Source organism: Papaver somniferum, chromosome 8 (genome assembly GCF_003573695.1).
Source record: "Papaver somniferum cultivar HN1 chromosome 8, ASM357369v1, whole genome shotgun sequence".
NCBI classification, from domain to species: Eukaryota; Viridiplantae; Streptophyta; class Magnoliopsida; order Ranunculales; family Papaveraceae; genus Papaver; species Papaver somniferum.
The window spans coordinates 114,287,059-114,301,009 of record NC_039365.1 but is presented as its reverse complement, the minus strand read 5'-3'; the positions used below and the strand labels follow the sequence as shown (position 1 = coordinate 114,301,009).

The 13,951-nt window shown below is 34.9% G+C and overlaps 1 protein-coding gene and 1 long non-coding RNA gene across 4 annotated transcripts; one reads left to right on the top strand and one right to left on the bottom strand.

Annotated features, from left to right (window-relative positions):
• Positions 1-225: 225 nt before the first annotated feature.
• On the bottom strand, positions 226-7,132 carry LOC113302691 (kelch domain-containing protein 4-like). 2 transcript variants are annotated; one of them, XM_026551630.1, is made up of 20 exons: positions 6,831-7,130; positions 6,641-6,727; positions 6,307-6,375; positions 6,076-6,208; positions 5,942-5,988; positions 5,725-5,811; positions 5,472-5,533; positions 4,194-4,236; positions 4,025-4,105; positions 3,816-3,935; positions 3,574-3,679; positions 3,196-3,262; positions 2,981-3,023; positions 2,191-2,415; positions 1,951-2,112; positions 1,551-1,679; positions 1,278-1,427; positions 1,029-1,115; positions 876-944; positions 226-562 (listed from the first exon to the last, which is right to left on the bottom strand). In XM_026551630.1, exons 1-20 carry the CDS (start codon positions 6,960-6,962, stop codon positions 455-457), a joined length of 2,007 nt encoding a protein of 668 aa, XP_026407415.1. In that variant the 5' UTR covers positions 6,963-7,130; the 3' UTR covers positions 226-454. The 2 variants fall into 2 exon arrangements, with proteins under 2 accessions (XP_026407415.1, XP_026407416.1); XM_026551631.1 differs by having other exon boundaries at positions 279-562; positions 3,196-3,259; positions 6,831-7,132.
• Positions 7,133-7,305: 173 nt separating this feature from the next.
• Positions 7,306-9,677, top strand: LOC113302690. 2 transcript variants are annotated; one of them, XR_003337024.1, is made up of 3 exons: positions 7,306-7,719; positions 8,720-8,790; positions 9,593-9,639. It is a non-coding gene; the product is annotated as an uncharacterized LOC113302690 (long non-coding RNA). The 2 variants fall into 2 exon arrangements; XR_003337023.1 differs by having other exon boundaries at positions 7,307-7,719; positions 9,583-9,677.
• Positions 9,678-13,951: the final 4,274 nt, after the last annotated feature.

The window sequence follows — 13,951 nt, the reverse complement described above, 5'->3', positions numbered from 1 at the left end:
CACTCTAAATGAGTCAACATTTCACATGAACCTCAGGTGATCATGTTACCCCACCTAAAACAAAAGTCTGGGAAGGTGGTGAGCTGGTTCACATGTGTACCCTAATATCTCGTGATTCATCACACATTTGCACATGTAAATCACAATCCTCTCTTTAAAAAATGACCTAAAATTTTCTGCTACTAAATTTTTATCACCATATGTAATGTAATAATGTTGGCCCCAGAAACAGAACCCCAAATGAATTGGATTTTAATATAATGAAAAATACAATACAATTAGACCGAAAAAGAGAAACTTTATGGTAACATCAAACATGCCAAAGAAGTGTAGCTTGGCTCTGGTTTTGGTTTTGTCTGTGCAAATACATATAATATAAAACTTGCAACTTCGACATAATTTAGACAAAACTGAAGAATACTCTGACCACTGCATGCATATGGTGATAATTGCACTACCTTTGTGGTGCTTTGTTCTTCTTGTTTTTGTTGTTTCTCTTTCCTGAACTAGTCTCGGCTCCTTCTGCCTCTTCAGTCTTTTGTTCTGCTTCTAATATCGCCAACTGAAAGGAAGCAAAAGAAAACAGGTAACATTAAAATGTGATAAATGGAACCAACAAGATCATTGTTTAAAAAAACAACATTGTAGAGATGGAATGGTTTTTACATTTTTTGCTTATCATGTACATAACAGATTAATAATGAGTATATGTTTAATAGTGAGGCGCGTAGCTAAAATATGGCCTCAATAAACAGTTACACAAAACCTTGATGAGAATAAAGTTTGCGGTATAATATTATGCATTATATTTAAAACCATGAGGTATAAGGTTACCGTAGATTTTGATGTCATTGAAAAAAGAAGTATAAGGTTACCTCATCAAGAATTGGCTTCAGCTCTTTGTATCGTGATTCAGCAAGGTCAAAACCATCTTTACGGAGCTCCTACAGTTCCAGCATGCAAAGTGTATCAATATTAGGATACCAGGCATGCACATTTTAAGGTATTAAAAATATTCAAAGCCTGACCTTTCCAGTATGTTGAGTGTGTTCATGAGCAGCCATTTGCCAGTACATATTCGTTCGTTTATAAAATTCCCTCAAAGATTCTCCAGGCTTCACATATATGTACAAAATAAATGGTTACCAAATGAAATGAACATAGAGAGACAAGAAACTAGATACAACTTTCCAATATGCTTTGATGTCTGGACCAAACGTAAATATGGACTTCATGGTGGGCTTGGAACAAAATGTAAATTGGTCAAGAGAACCTACCACAGGAGTCCTTTGTGAATCTGAAAGACCAAGGTTTGCTCTGATTTGTTCTATTCTGGCTCGCTTCTCCTTTCGGCGAAGTTTCTTTTTCTCTCCCCTCAATATAGCAACAGCTTCTTCTGTTTCAAGTGCTTTTCCACCATCGTTCATCTTGACGTTGCACAGATTTGAGGAAAAGTAAAATAAATAGACAGTAAGCCATGGACCATGAAGGAAAAAAGCATTGGAAACACCAACTTATGACCAGCAGAATTTGCAGTTGACTAAAATTACCTCAACATTACCATCCTCATCTGTCTCATCACTGTCGCTCTCGCTATTTGCTTCCTCATCATCAGAATCTTCTTCATCATCATCCTCATCTTCATCGTCTGAAACTTCCATCCATTCAGACTCTGTTGCCTGGAATTATACAAATGGGTCACCGGTTGGTGTTTCTCAGCCTTTGGTACTTATTTCGAGTTAAGTATGGAATGTTCGTTGGTCACAGAGATAACATAGTTTATTTGTGATGTTAACATGAAGGAATGGGTCTTTTCTATCCGGCAACATTTTAGGGTTTAAATCATTATGAATATGATTAAAACCATGAAAACCTTGTTATGCGAATAACAGTATATAAATGACAATTAGTGCATAGCACCAAAATAGCATACAATAAAATATAACAAACCGGTATAATGCACTTCCACTCATCAAGTTTGCTGAGATTTAGAGTGTACAAATCATCAAGAGTGATTTCTTGATCTTTGATTTCCATCATGCCCCCATAAACATATAATGTATCTCTTCCCACTACCATGCAGGAATTAATACGTCCACAAGGCTTCACTACCTAAACAAAAATAGTTCAATAAATCAGTTTGGTGGAGAAACTAAATGTTTTCTGTAGAAATATGTTAGTGCAACTAACCTCGACTGAAATGCTTGTTTGCGGGTCAGCACTATTACAGTGTTCCTGAGCCTTTTCCTTGGAAACATCAGCAACGGCATCATTTACAGAAATTTTCTTTGTAAAACTTTTAGTTATCTCATCATTGCCATTTCCAAAATCAGGCACTTCTTCATCATTGTCTACGCTTCCGTCTGCTTTTCCTTTCTCAAGAGAGCTACCACTCAATTGTTGGTCCAATTTCTTCTGTAGAATCATTGAACAGCCACTTTGAATGCCAAGAAGTAACATACTCTACAACAACAATAAGCATGATGGTGAATAGTATAAACAGAGTTTGCAAGAAGAAATCGATAGATAGTCTTATTACTACTAGGTAAATGACTTGAACTTCTACTTCTATTTCCCTGTACTTGGATTATGGTTAAATCGGAAAAGAAAAAAAAATATGCAAGATGCTAGGAAGGAATCCTCATTACTAGGCTAGAGGACACTGAACACCTAATGCTATCTTTAAGCTACCTCACTTAATGTGGCATTAACCATACACAAGCTTAAGTGCATGATTAAAACTTTAAGTAACACTTTACTTCGGATTAACCCAGCTTAACTTAAGTCAACCAGAGGAGAGAGAGTTGAGACTATTTATGGCATCACTCAAGAAAGTTTTTCAATTTCTATATGACCCTTCAGGTGGGTGAGATTGCCATAGTGAATATACAGTATTTTTATATATCACGAAACCATGACTTAAATACATCATGTAGGAAACTTTTCAGGAGAGAATATATTTCAAATATTACAGAAATACCTTATCTTTAGTCGATTTCTCCTTCCGCAGCTCTAATGGATACCTGAATGCAAGAAAAGAATGAGATTGGGCCTCGAAACAGCAGCACTTGGAATCAGATTAAGTTATCAATTACCATACACAGAAGATACAGTGTTCTGCCTCTACAATACATGTAATACGTATAATAACATAATAAGTTCAGAATACCTATACATGGAAGAAAAGAAACATACCATCGATGGCTGTCCATCTGGAACCCATAAAGTTCATTCAAGAACAAACTCATCATAACATCACCTGCTGAGTAAATGAAAAAGTAATGTCAATATTAGCAAAACCATCATGAGATTCATGACATTAACTCAGCATCTAAAAGGTTATGAATGCAGTCTTCAAGCTGGATTGCTTTCTAGCAGCTCCTTTCTCTCGACACAAAATCGTTTTTGCTTATACTGTGAGCACTTATACCAACTTCTACGAGAAGTGCCAATTGGCATTTAAAGAGAACTGGCACAATCTACACTTACAGAAGAGGCACATTGCAAAATCAAATTAAGAGTTATAGCACATAGTCATGTTGTAGTGCCTTGCAAATCAGAAAGTAAACAGACCTTCAATTTCCATATCTACTACACCCCCAAATAACAAAGCCCGTTTTTTGTGCACAGCTATGGTGAACCCAGCACGAGGTCCAGGAGGCATCCCATTCTTCTTTACCTGCGGTAAGAAGAATATGGCCGCATTAGATATATATAATAAAAACACATCACGGTGGAAGTAGGCCATGGATGTCTGTACATAAGGTATTACAGAGACTGAAGGGAAAATTAACAGAAATTCTAAGTATAAGAACCTTGTTCCATTCCCAAGTTCTCGGATCAAGAGACCACAAATCTGCGTGAACAATTCCCTTCTCAGAGCTATTATTTTTCTCAGATGATACTTCTTTGGAGTATCCCCCATACAAAAATATCTGCACCAAAACAAAAAGAATTACTACAGATGTAAACAAATCACTCATGGAAAACGTGTTCAGACAAGCAAGATTGTTATATATCTCACCTCATCTTGGAAAACAAAAAACTGAAAACCGCTCCTAGCACTTGGCCATATGCATCCAAGCCGGGGTTTTACTTCTTGCCACTGGGATTCATCTCATTAACGTTTAAAAGTAGGTAAAAAGATTAATCATAAGAGAAGAAAAAGCTGGCCATTTGCCTAGGGTATTCACCTTGTACGTATACAGGTCAAATACATGGAGATCGTTAAAATACCTGGACAAAACCAAATCAGCAGTCTGTTAACCACAAAACATGTCCACAACAACACAGGCTTAATTTGTAAACTAGAGAAATCATCTACATAAACCATCCAGCCATCAACAAGACCATCAAGCACCAGGAACTCAAAATTTTCGCAACACAGTGGTCCCTTTCAAATGCATATTATACAAAAGATTCTCTTTTATCCAAGCACACCCTAAGGGGCTTCCTCTTGGTATATTCTTATCCCTTAAACCTTACAGCCCAACGGTAAGGTTCTTTCTTTTACGATTGCAAATTGTTAGTTGTTTGAAGTAAAGATATAGGCAAGATTTTACCTCACCACTTAGGCCAAGCGCTATGGTTGGGCGTTTCGCTTGGCTATAGCTTAAATCTAGCCCGAGAGAAATGAAGTGAAGGTGCACTGTGAACCTCACTACGGGGGAGGGGCATCGCTTAGCTATTATAGACGGAAACTCAGTTTCCGTGCAGATAGTTCCATTTTATTTTTTTCTCATTATTTATGGGTAAAAAAAATTTAATAGGAAAAAATGGAGATATTATAGGAAAGAAAAGAAATTTTAGTAAAATAAAAGAGTTAAAAGTGAAAAATTAGGAGTAAAAATAGGTTAATACTGAAATTTTTGAATATGGAATTTCAGAATCCATCCACAAAGTCAGTTTGGACCTGAAAACGGAAACTCAAAGTTTCCATGAGGCATCGCTTAGTTACAAAGTGGATCAGATCTGATCCACTTTTTTTTTGTAGCAAAGCGAAGCGAAATGCCCACATTAAAGCGGATTTCACTATACTTAAGCTATAGCCAAGCTAAAACACCAACCATAGTGCTTGGCCTTAGACATATTTATCTCTAATATGAAAGACACTTAAAATTTTCACATCTCCCTTAGACCTACAGTTCTTAAATTTTGTTAGCATTTTTTCTCAACAAAGTTTGATTTCGATGAAATCTTAGTTATCCTCTCTTCACCCATGTTTTTAGCTTTCCAGATACACCTGGTAATTGGACCAAAGAGCAACTTGGAAACCTATAGTAGATGTTGTTCATGCTTAAGATAGTGTCTTTTTACGCAAGGTTTTCAGGAGTGCTAAAAGAATATAATTGGTTCAAGTAGACACCTGCATAACAGACGAGTAAAGAAAAATCCAACAGTATTTACCATACATCATTAAATCAACAGCCTCTTAAGACAAATGATGTTCCATAAGGACCAAAAGAACAAACCTCACTTCTCTAAGAGTGTCGTAGAAGCCACCAAACACGACAATCTTATGCTTGTACAGCACCTATAAGGCATAGGAACAAAAGAATCTGATAATATCATTCATAAGTCACTTTCAGAAGTACAGTAAGGATTAAAAACGAAGCTACAATATGTTATCAAAGATTCTCCTCATTACAAGTGCATTTAACCAACTGCAAAAAAAAAAGATAATAAATAAATAAATATAAAGACCAAAGGGACATTATAATGTACCATGCGATGACCTGAGCGTGGACTCGGACACCCTTTTAGATTAATTTGTTCCCATTGATTTGTTTTTAGGTCTAACATCCAAAAGTCCTGCAACGAGAAAAAAAATAAAATAAAAAATCATTCAATATATTAAAAACAACCAAAATCATTTACAGACAAAAAGCCAACCTATAGGCGCTACATGCTTAATCAAATAAAGAAAAGATTCCTTCATTACCTTATAGTGATGGAAGCGCTCTTGATTTGGAGATGTGAATTCACCACCTAGAGAAACAAGTTGAGGTAATTATATTCACTGCAATTTATTAATTTTTGCAAAATCAATCAAAAATGTCCATATGATTAGTTTACCAAAGATATAAAGATGGTCTTTCCAAGCAACAGCTTGATGAGCACTACGAGGAGGTGGACTATTAGGACTTGAAATCAACTTCCACTCGTTCTTATCAGCATCATACCGGTAAAGATCACCATATACGTACGTCTACACCAACATCCTCCAAATCATCATTCTAATGAATCCAACGAAAATAACAAATATACATATCTTATTATCCTACTGAAGCCGTCACAAACCCATACCTTATTTCCATTGTAATATTCACCGCCATAAATAATCAACTCCGTCTCTTTCAACGGATTAATATTGAGCTACAAAAATGTTCTACAAGAATTAGAAATTATCTAGAACTAGATACAAGTACAAATTAATTGAACGCACGTTGAACAATTTGAGTGTGGTATAATATCAAGAAACAAAAATTTTGTAATCACATTAGAAATGATCTAAAAGTAACAAGAAATGCAAATTAATGATATGCAAATTTGAGTGTGCTACTATCGAGCAACAAAAATACTGCAATCGCGTTAAAATGATCTAAAAGTAATAAGCAAGGCAGACTAGGGGTCGGCATACCGAACAATTTGAGCGTGGGGAAGGTTTTGGAACATTTTCTTCAATATGGATTTCTTTCTTTTTTGCTTCCTCCTTCTGTATACTCAACTATCAACAAAACAAAAATAAAAATACCATCAATCAAAATGCTAATAGTGGGTGGAAACACACCAATTGAAGATTTGAAATGGGTGGGAATAATTTAGTATACCAAGATAGCATCAATATCATCCTCTTCAGAGATTTTTTTGTTGTCCCTACGAGCTCTCTTTTCATCAGCCTTAGCTGTTTTTCTCTCTGTCTTCTCTTTTCCTTTCCCAGGCTTCTTCGTTTTCTTCCCCATTCTCGTCTATAGTTTAAAGATTACGGTGAGTAAGCGAGTGAGTGAGGGGGAGGAAGTTGCAGCGTTTTAGGGTTTTGAAAATTTTGATTTCATTTTGGGGTTTTTGATTTATATAGTGAAGTGGGAAATACTTTCGGGCCTTGCCCGGGCTGAGAAGGTGAGAAGTTTTCTATTTTTTCCCCAGAGAGAAAAAAGGTAAAATGCATAGTCCAAGAGTCCAAGACCCAAATAATAAGTTTGGTTCCGCCGTGGTTTTTGAAAAGTGGGAATCGAATAAATTCCCTTGTTTTGACGGGCTTACAAATATCCTTTACACACAATATATATACCCCTCCCCATATAAAGGCCTGTTCGCACCTATTAACGTTTTTGTATTCTTTCCACATTTACACTTCCACTTTTATTCTTCGTTTTTATACTCCTTCTCCATTTAACATTTAGAGAAAACCGAAACCCTCCACCACCATCTCTATCACCATCACCACCATCTGCGTCGCCACTAGCATCACCAACAGAAAAGATCTGAGAGAAGCGATTTTCGATTGAGAGAGAGAAATATGGAGATCTTCGATTGTTTGAAATAAAGCATCACCAACAAAAGCAGTTCATCTTCTTCTTCTCCTATTGTTGGTGATTTCAATATCAGCTAAAGATTTAGGCGATCGAGAGGTGTGATTTTAGGTTTCGATCTCTGGTAATTTCAAGCTAAATATAAAATCAAACCAAAACAAATTCCATAGAGAGAGCGTTGGATCAGGTTTGTACCGAAACCCCTAGAAATCTCTATTTAATTTCAGTCTTGGATGTATTCTTATGATGTAACTGAGTCAGTAATTGAACAGCCGTAATACATGAATTTACCAAAGTTGAAAATTATTGGATTTCAATAATAGGGATTTACTAAAGTTAAAAATTATTGGCTGCTCAAGAGGGGAATATAGAGATTTTTAGTAATTTAGACCGAAAGATGTTAAAACAGGTAGTCGAGAATCCCAATCAGGTACCGGAAGATTGTGTCAACAAGCTCATTTTTAATGGATGTAGTTTTTTGCAATATCGTTTTGATAGGAACTTACATTTTATTTGCAGAAAAAAGTAACACAACGGGGTGTTTTTCAATTTCTACATAGAAATTCAATGGTGTCTTTTGGTCGATCACCGTGTTAAGGTGTAAGACTAAGAAACATTATGTATCCTTGTGTGCATTAGTATAATGAATCTTTTTGGTTTGATTAGTTAACAGCTCATTTTGATTTTATTTATCTAATGGAAATGTTCATTGTAATTTAACCAAGAATATCAGTGTAATTAACTAGTCATCATCCCTCTTTAGTGTTTACAAATGAATCTTTTGATTTGGTATATGACCATTATCCTTTTTGAGAGCCCCATTTCAGGTAGTTATTTCAATTTTCATCTCAGTTTGATGTATTCAATTTTCATCTCAGTTTCTTTCTTAGTAAATTAATGTAATATTGACTTGTGTTGTTTTTGAAAGAAGAGACAGTGGCTGTGTTTGTGTAGGATTGCAGGTGCAGTAGTAGCTCCAGTAATTAACTACTACTGGTGGTCTTTTTTTTATTTAAATTTATTCCAAGTAGTATACAATGAATTGCGCTTACTAGATCATTGGATAAATAGGGTTGCATATTACAAGAACCAGTAGTGCAATGGTATCCCAAAATTACTTCATATTCTGATCATTTGGCATGCAGTTTACTACTTGTCTTTAACATTCATTTATTTCTGTAATGCAGATAACCACTAGTGCAGTATTTATATTCATTGCCATGTTGCTGGAGAAGCGGGTTTTCATCCGATCAAATAAGTAAGCTTTTGACTTAGGTACTATATAAATCTTCGTATCACAGTTATGTCTAGTTCTTAATACTACTGCACTTACGTTCAAATTCGGCATTTTACCGAAGAATAGTTCTTAACTAGATCATTTACAATTCTTTTATTGATTGACTGAACTAAGTAGAACATGTGGTGTAATGGTAACACACATGGCTCCACGTCAGAAGATGCGTGTTCGAATCACGTCAGGTTCACTAATTTTAGTACATCAATTTTATGGATCAATCTTGGTTGTTGACGCCATATTTTGGGATCCACTTTGGTTGTTGACCCGTTCACTGGATCAACTTTCATTGTTGATCCCAGTGAATGGGATCAACATCCATTGTTGACCCAAAAAAGTTGGAATATCTTTTCGGTTGTTGACACCATATTATTTTTTTATTTTTTATTTTTTTTTCTTTGAGGATCAACTTCGGTTGTTGATGCCATATTGTTTTGTTATGAGATTTTGATTTTTGTTTTTGGGGATCAACTTCCATTGTTGACACCAGATTTTTGGATTAACTTCGGTTGTTGACGCCATGTTATTTTTACCTTTTTATGATTTTTTTTGGTTTTTGTTTTGGAGATCAACTACGGTTGTTGACACCGCATTTTGGGATCAACTTCGATTGTTGATGCCATATTACCTTTTCATGATCTTTTTTATTTTATTTTTGTTTTAGGGATAACTTCAGTTGTTGACACCAGATTCTGGGATCAACTTTGGTTGTTGACATTATATAAATTTTTTTCTTTCTGATTTTTGTTTTTGGAGATTAACTTAGATTGTTGACGCCACTAGCGGCGGTGGTGGTGGCGGGCGGTGGTGGGCTGGTGGTGGTGGCGTGTGGTGGTGGCGGGCGGTGGTGGACTGGTGGTGGTGGGGGGGTGGTGGACTGGGTGGGTAGTGGTAGTGGAATGGGGGGTGGATGGTGGCGTGGTGGTGGTGGCGGGTGGTGGTTGTGGCGGGCGGTGGTTGTGATGGTGTTCCGGTGGTGGGGTACTAGTAGTGGTGGCGGTTGATAAGTGGTGGTGGAATGATAGTTGAATGTTGGTGGTGGTGGTGGATATTTGCTGGTGGCGGTGAAATGGTAGATACAAATTTTTGTTGTATTTTGAAATACAGAAATATATTATATGAGTGAGGGTATTAAGGTAATCTAATTTTTAATGGATAAGGTTTTTAAATGATAGGGGCATATTTATTTTTGTATAAGGGTATATTTGTTGGGTGTCAAAACTAAGGGTTTTTAATAAATTTACCTTTTTAAAAAAGTAATTTTTCCGTTGCGCTGGCTTAGAAACAGTAAAATTTTGTTTGGTGAGTTATCGCACGGGAGCGTTGCTATGATAGCTTAAGTCAAGGATGGAGGAAAAAGAAAAACACATTATGATGTTTGGGTTTTTATCTTTTTATTTTTTTGATAAGAAGACTTTTATTTTATTATAGAAGGAAGTGTACATTATATAATATATAAGATGGGATCTAATCTAAGGTTAGCCCTTTTTAGGAAATTAATTTTTCATAAATGTTCATAGTTAATCTTTCTAGATTTCACTTCCTTAGCAAGTTTATCTTCAAAATCCAAAAACTTTCTAGATTTATACAAAAAGGAAACCGAATTACATATGTTACGGGAAAATTTGCATCTATTGATGCTAGTTTGAGCTCTCCACGTTTAGTTTTCTGGACTAGCTTCTCCATTCATGATCTTCATTAATGTTTGACAATCATTGATAAATCAACAGTTGCTGAGATTTAAATCCTTCATCCACCTAAGAGCTTCAATTTCTGTTTTTTCTTCAGCATCTAGGGGGAAAGAAGCCCAATTTCTGCCTGCTCGACAATGCTTTCTGCTTCTTGTTTTATCCAATATTGAAATTGCATAACCCATGGTAAAATCAGCTTCCAAGAAAGATGCACACAAATGAATAAACCAATCAAAATCATAATTGTTCTTCATATGTGTATCATTGCACCGACTTGTGACAGATATAGAGTTATTCCTAAAAGTGTTGTCCCTGGAAGAAGCATTGTTCTGGTAGGATATTTTAATAGAATCAACTAACTTTTGTGTTACTGGCGCAACATTAACTGAATCTATTCTATTATATAAAGCCAACTCCCCATAGCAACATTAAATGAAGCTGCAAATTATTGTTTCCAACTTTACCATTGCTTCTATGAAAATATGTCAACATTTAGATAATTAAGTTAGGGTATAATGGTAATTGAAACTATAAAAAGAAAATCTGGGAATTAATCAGATCTCCCATTTTGTTGATACAACGAAATTGATTCAACCATTCCATGATAAAGATAGATATCAACATTTGGTAATATGAAAACGAATTCTACCATTCCACAATAAATACTCAGGTTCTAACAAATGTTAAAAGAAATCAATATCAATCCACCATACAATAATTTCATTTTCATAACCATTTTTCTTATTTGTTTCCGCAGCACCCCCTCTTCTTAATTACTCCTTCAATTTTTTCTTTAATTAAAAGCTTCAACTGGTTTAACCGTACATCAAACCAAGAAATAGTGGAACCAGAAGTATAAAATAAAAAAGATAACGATGATGGCCCTAGGTTTTGCTTTTCACAGCAAAATTCAATCAATCACCTGCCAATCAGAACCATTAATCTTCTTAATTCTATTAAAGGGTTTTTTTTTTTTGAGAAAAAAACGAAGGAACTCTAGATTATCAGGGGAGATAAAAGTTTGTGAGAAAAATACGAACAAAGTGAGAGAGAGAACAACAAATATTTTCTCCTTTTGGGGAAGGCATAAACGCAAAGAGAAGATTAGGAAAAGTAACATTTAATGGTGTGATTCGGTATATTATAGTATGACTTAATTAAGCTACTCCCACTTGCTAGATCATTTCCTAGCCATTGATCTAAGCACGTGCCCATCATTCTTGTTTCCAAATAGACCAAATGATATAAGGAATTTTATCATGTTTATCTTTAAACATATTATTGTTCATCCAAAATTTAAACCAATTCAAAATATTGTAATGACCTTGGATATTATAAATGTCATTCATGTAATTCATCTTCCGCAACATTAGTCACACATAGCAAACAAAAAGGTTTTGAATCTTTAACATATTTGGACATTTTGTAACCTAAAACTAGGGCACCAGAAATGACTTTCCAACAGAACATATTAACCTTAGGCATGATATTCAAACTCCAAGTTTGCTTCCAAAACTTAGCTTCATTTTTATCAATATTTAGGTTAGTGAGAAAATTGTAGGCCGACTTAGTAATGAGTTCTCCAGACTTAGTTGAGTTCCATCTGATTATATCGTGCGTACTAAGATTAATAGTAACAACATTTATAGCACTATGATAAGAGTTATGCACATACTTAGAAATAAGATTCATGTTCCAAGTTCCTTCTTTACTAATCAGATCATTGACAGTTTTAAGCATATTATTATCAATGATAACTGGAGTAAGAGTAGAAGTTTGGTTTGAAAGCCAAAGATCATTCCACATATTAATGTTAATCCCATTGTTAACCTGCCAGACGTAATTGGATATAATGATCTATAGGCCCTTTCTAATACTTGACCAAATCCAACATATTCTATACTTCCTAGTTTTTCTTAAAGGATTATGATTTCTAAAGTATTTATGCTTCAAGATTTAGCCCACAATTTACCTTGATTATGAATTAACCTCCAAGCCAACTTAGTAATTAAGGAAAGATTATGCTTATGGGGAATTCTAATGCCCAGTCCCCCTTGACCAATATCTTTAGTGATGCTGGGCCAAACCTTAGGATAGTAGCATTTCTTTTTATTCCTTTTTTGCCACCAGAAGTCCCTCTGAATTTTGTCTAGATTATCAAGCGTTTTTTTAGGAAAGTAAAGACACTGCATTTGATGATTAGGGTAAGCACTAAGCACATTTTTAATTAGAACTGTGCGACCAGCTTGATTAAACATCTTCCTAATCCAACCTTGAAGAGCAACATAGTATTTATTCAAAAGAGGCTCAAATTTGTTAACTTTATTTCTATCAAATAAAAGGGGAGTCCCTAGATATTTATCATTCTTATAAATTTTTCTAACCTTAAGTATTTTAGAGATGATTTTACAATGTTTATTGTGAATTTTGGGAGTAAAATAAATCCCATATTTTTGAAAGTTAATGACTTGCCCAGTCATTTCCCCAAAAATGTTAAGAATATTAACCAATTTTTTTGCTTCATTCAGGTTAGCTTTAGAAAAGAGAAAACAATCGTCAGCAAAGAAAAGGTGAGAAACCGAATCAGCTATTTTTGTGACTTTAATTCCGGAAATCAAATTATCTTTTTCAGCTTTTAAAAGAAGTTTAGAAAGCACCTCCATGCAAATAATAAACAGGTAAGGAGATAACGGATCTCCCTGCCTGAGTCCTCTCGTAACAAAAAAAAATTCACTAGGAATTACATTTAAAAGAACAGAAAAGGATGTAGTGGTAATACATTGCATAATAAGCTGACACCAATCTTTGCAGAAGCCAAAGGAAATAAGTGTTTGATTTAAAAAAGCCCATTCATTCCTGTCAAATGCTTTAGAAAGATCAATTTTTAAAGCCATGTTTCCATTTTTGTTTTTTGAAATCTTCATAGAATGTAAACTTTCATGCGCAAAAATGACATTGTCAGTTATTTGACGACCAGGAATAAAGGCTAACTGATTTTGAGAAATAATCTTAAGGAGCAAAGGTTTCAGTCTATTAGTTAATATTTTAGAAATAATTTTATACGCAGTATTGCTTAAGCTAATAGGCCAAAAGTCACCAGGAGTAGACGGGTTTTGCACTTTAGGAATCAGAGTTATATAAGTGTAAATTCAATTCTTTAAGGATGTATTTTTTCCTGAAAAAGTCTTGCACAAGATTGATGATGTCTGTTTTGACAGTATCCCAGTGCGCCTTGAAGAACCTAGGTGGAAACTCATCCGGGACTAGAGAACCCCACTGATTCATATTAAAGAGTGTATTCTTAATTTCAGTTTCATTAGGAATCCTAGTGAGCATAATATTATCAATATCCTGTATACAGGGTTCAATAAGATTACTAAGGAAGTCAAGATGTTTCACATCACAAGAGGTGCTTATATGTTTAAAGTGTTTTA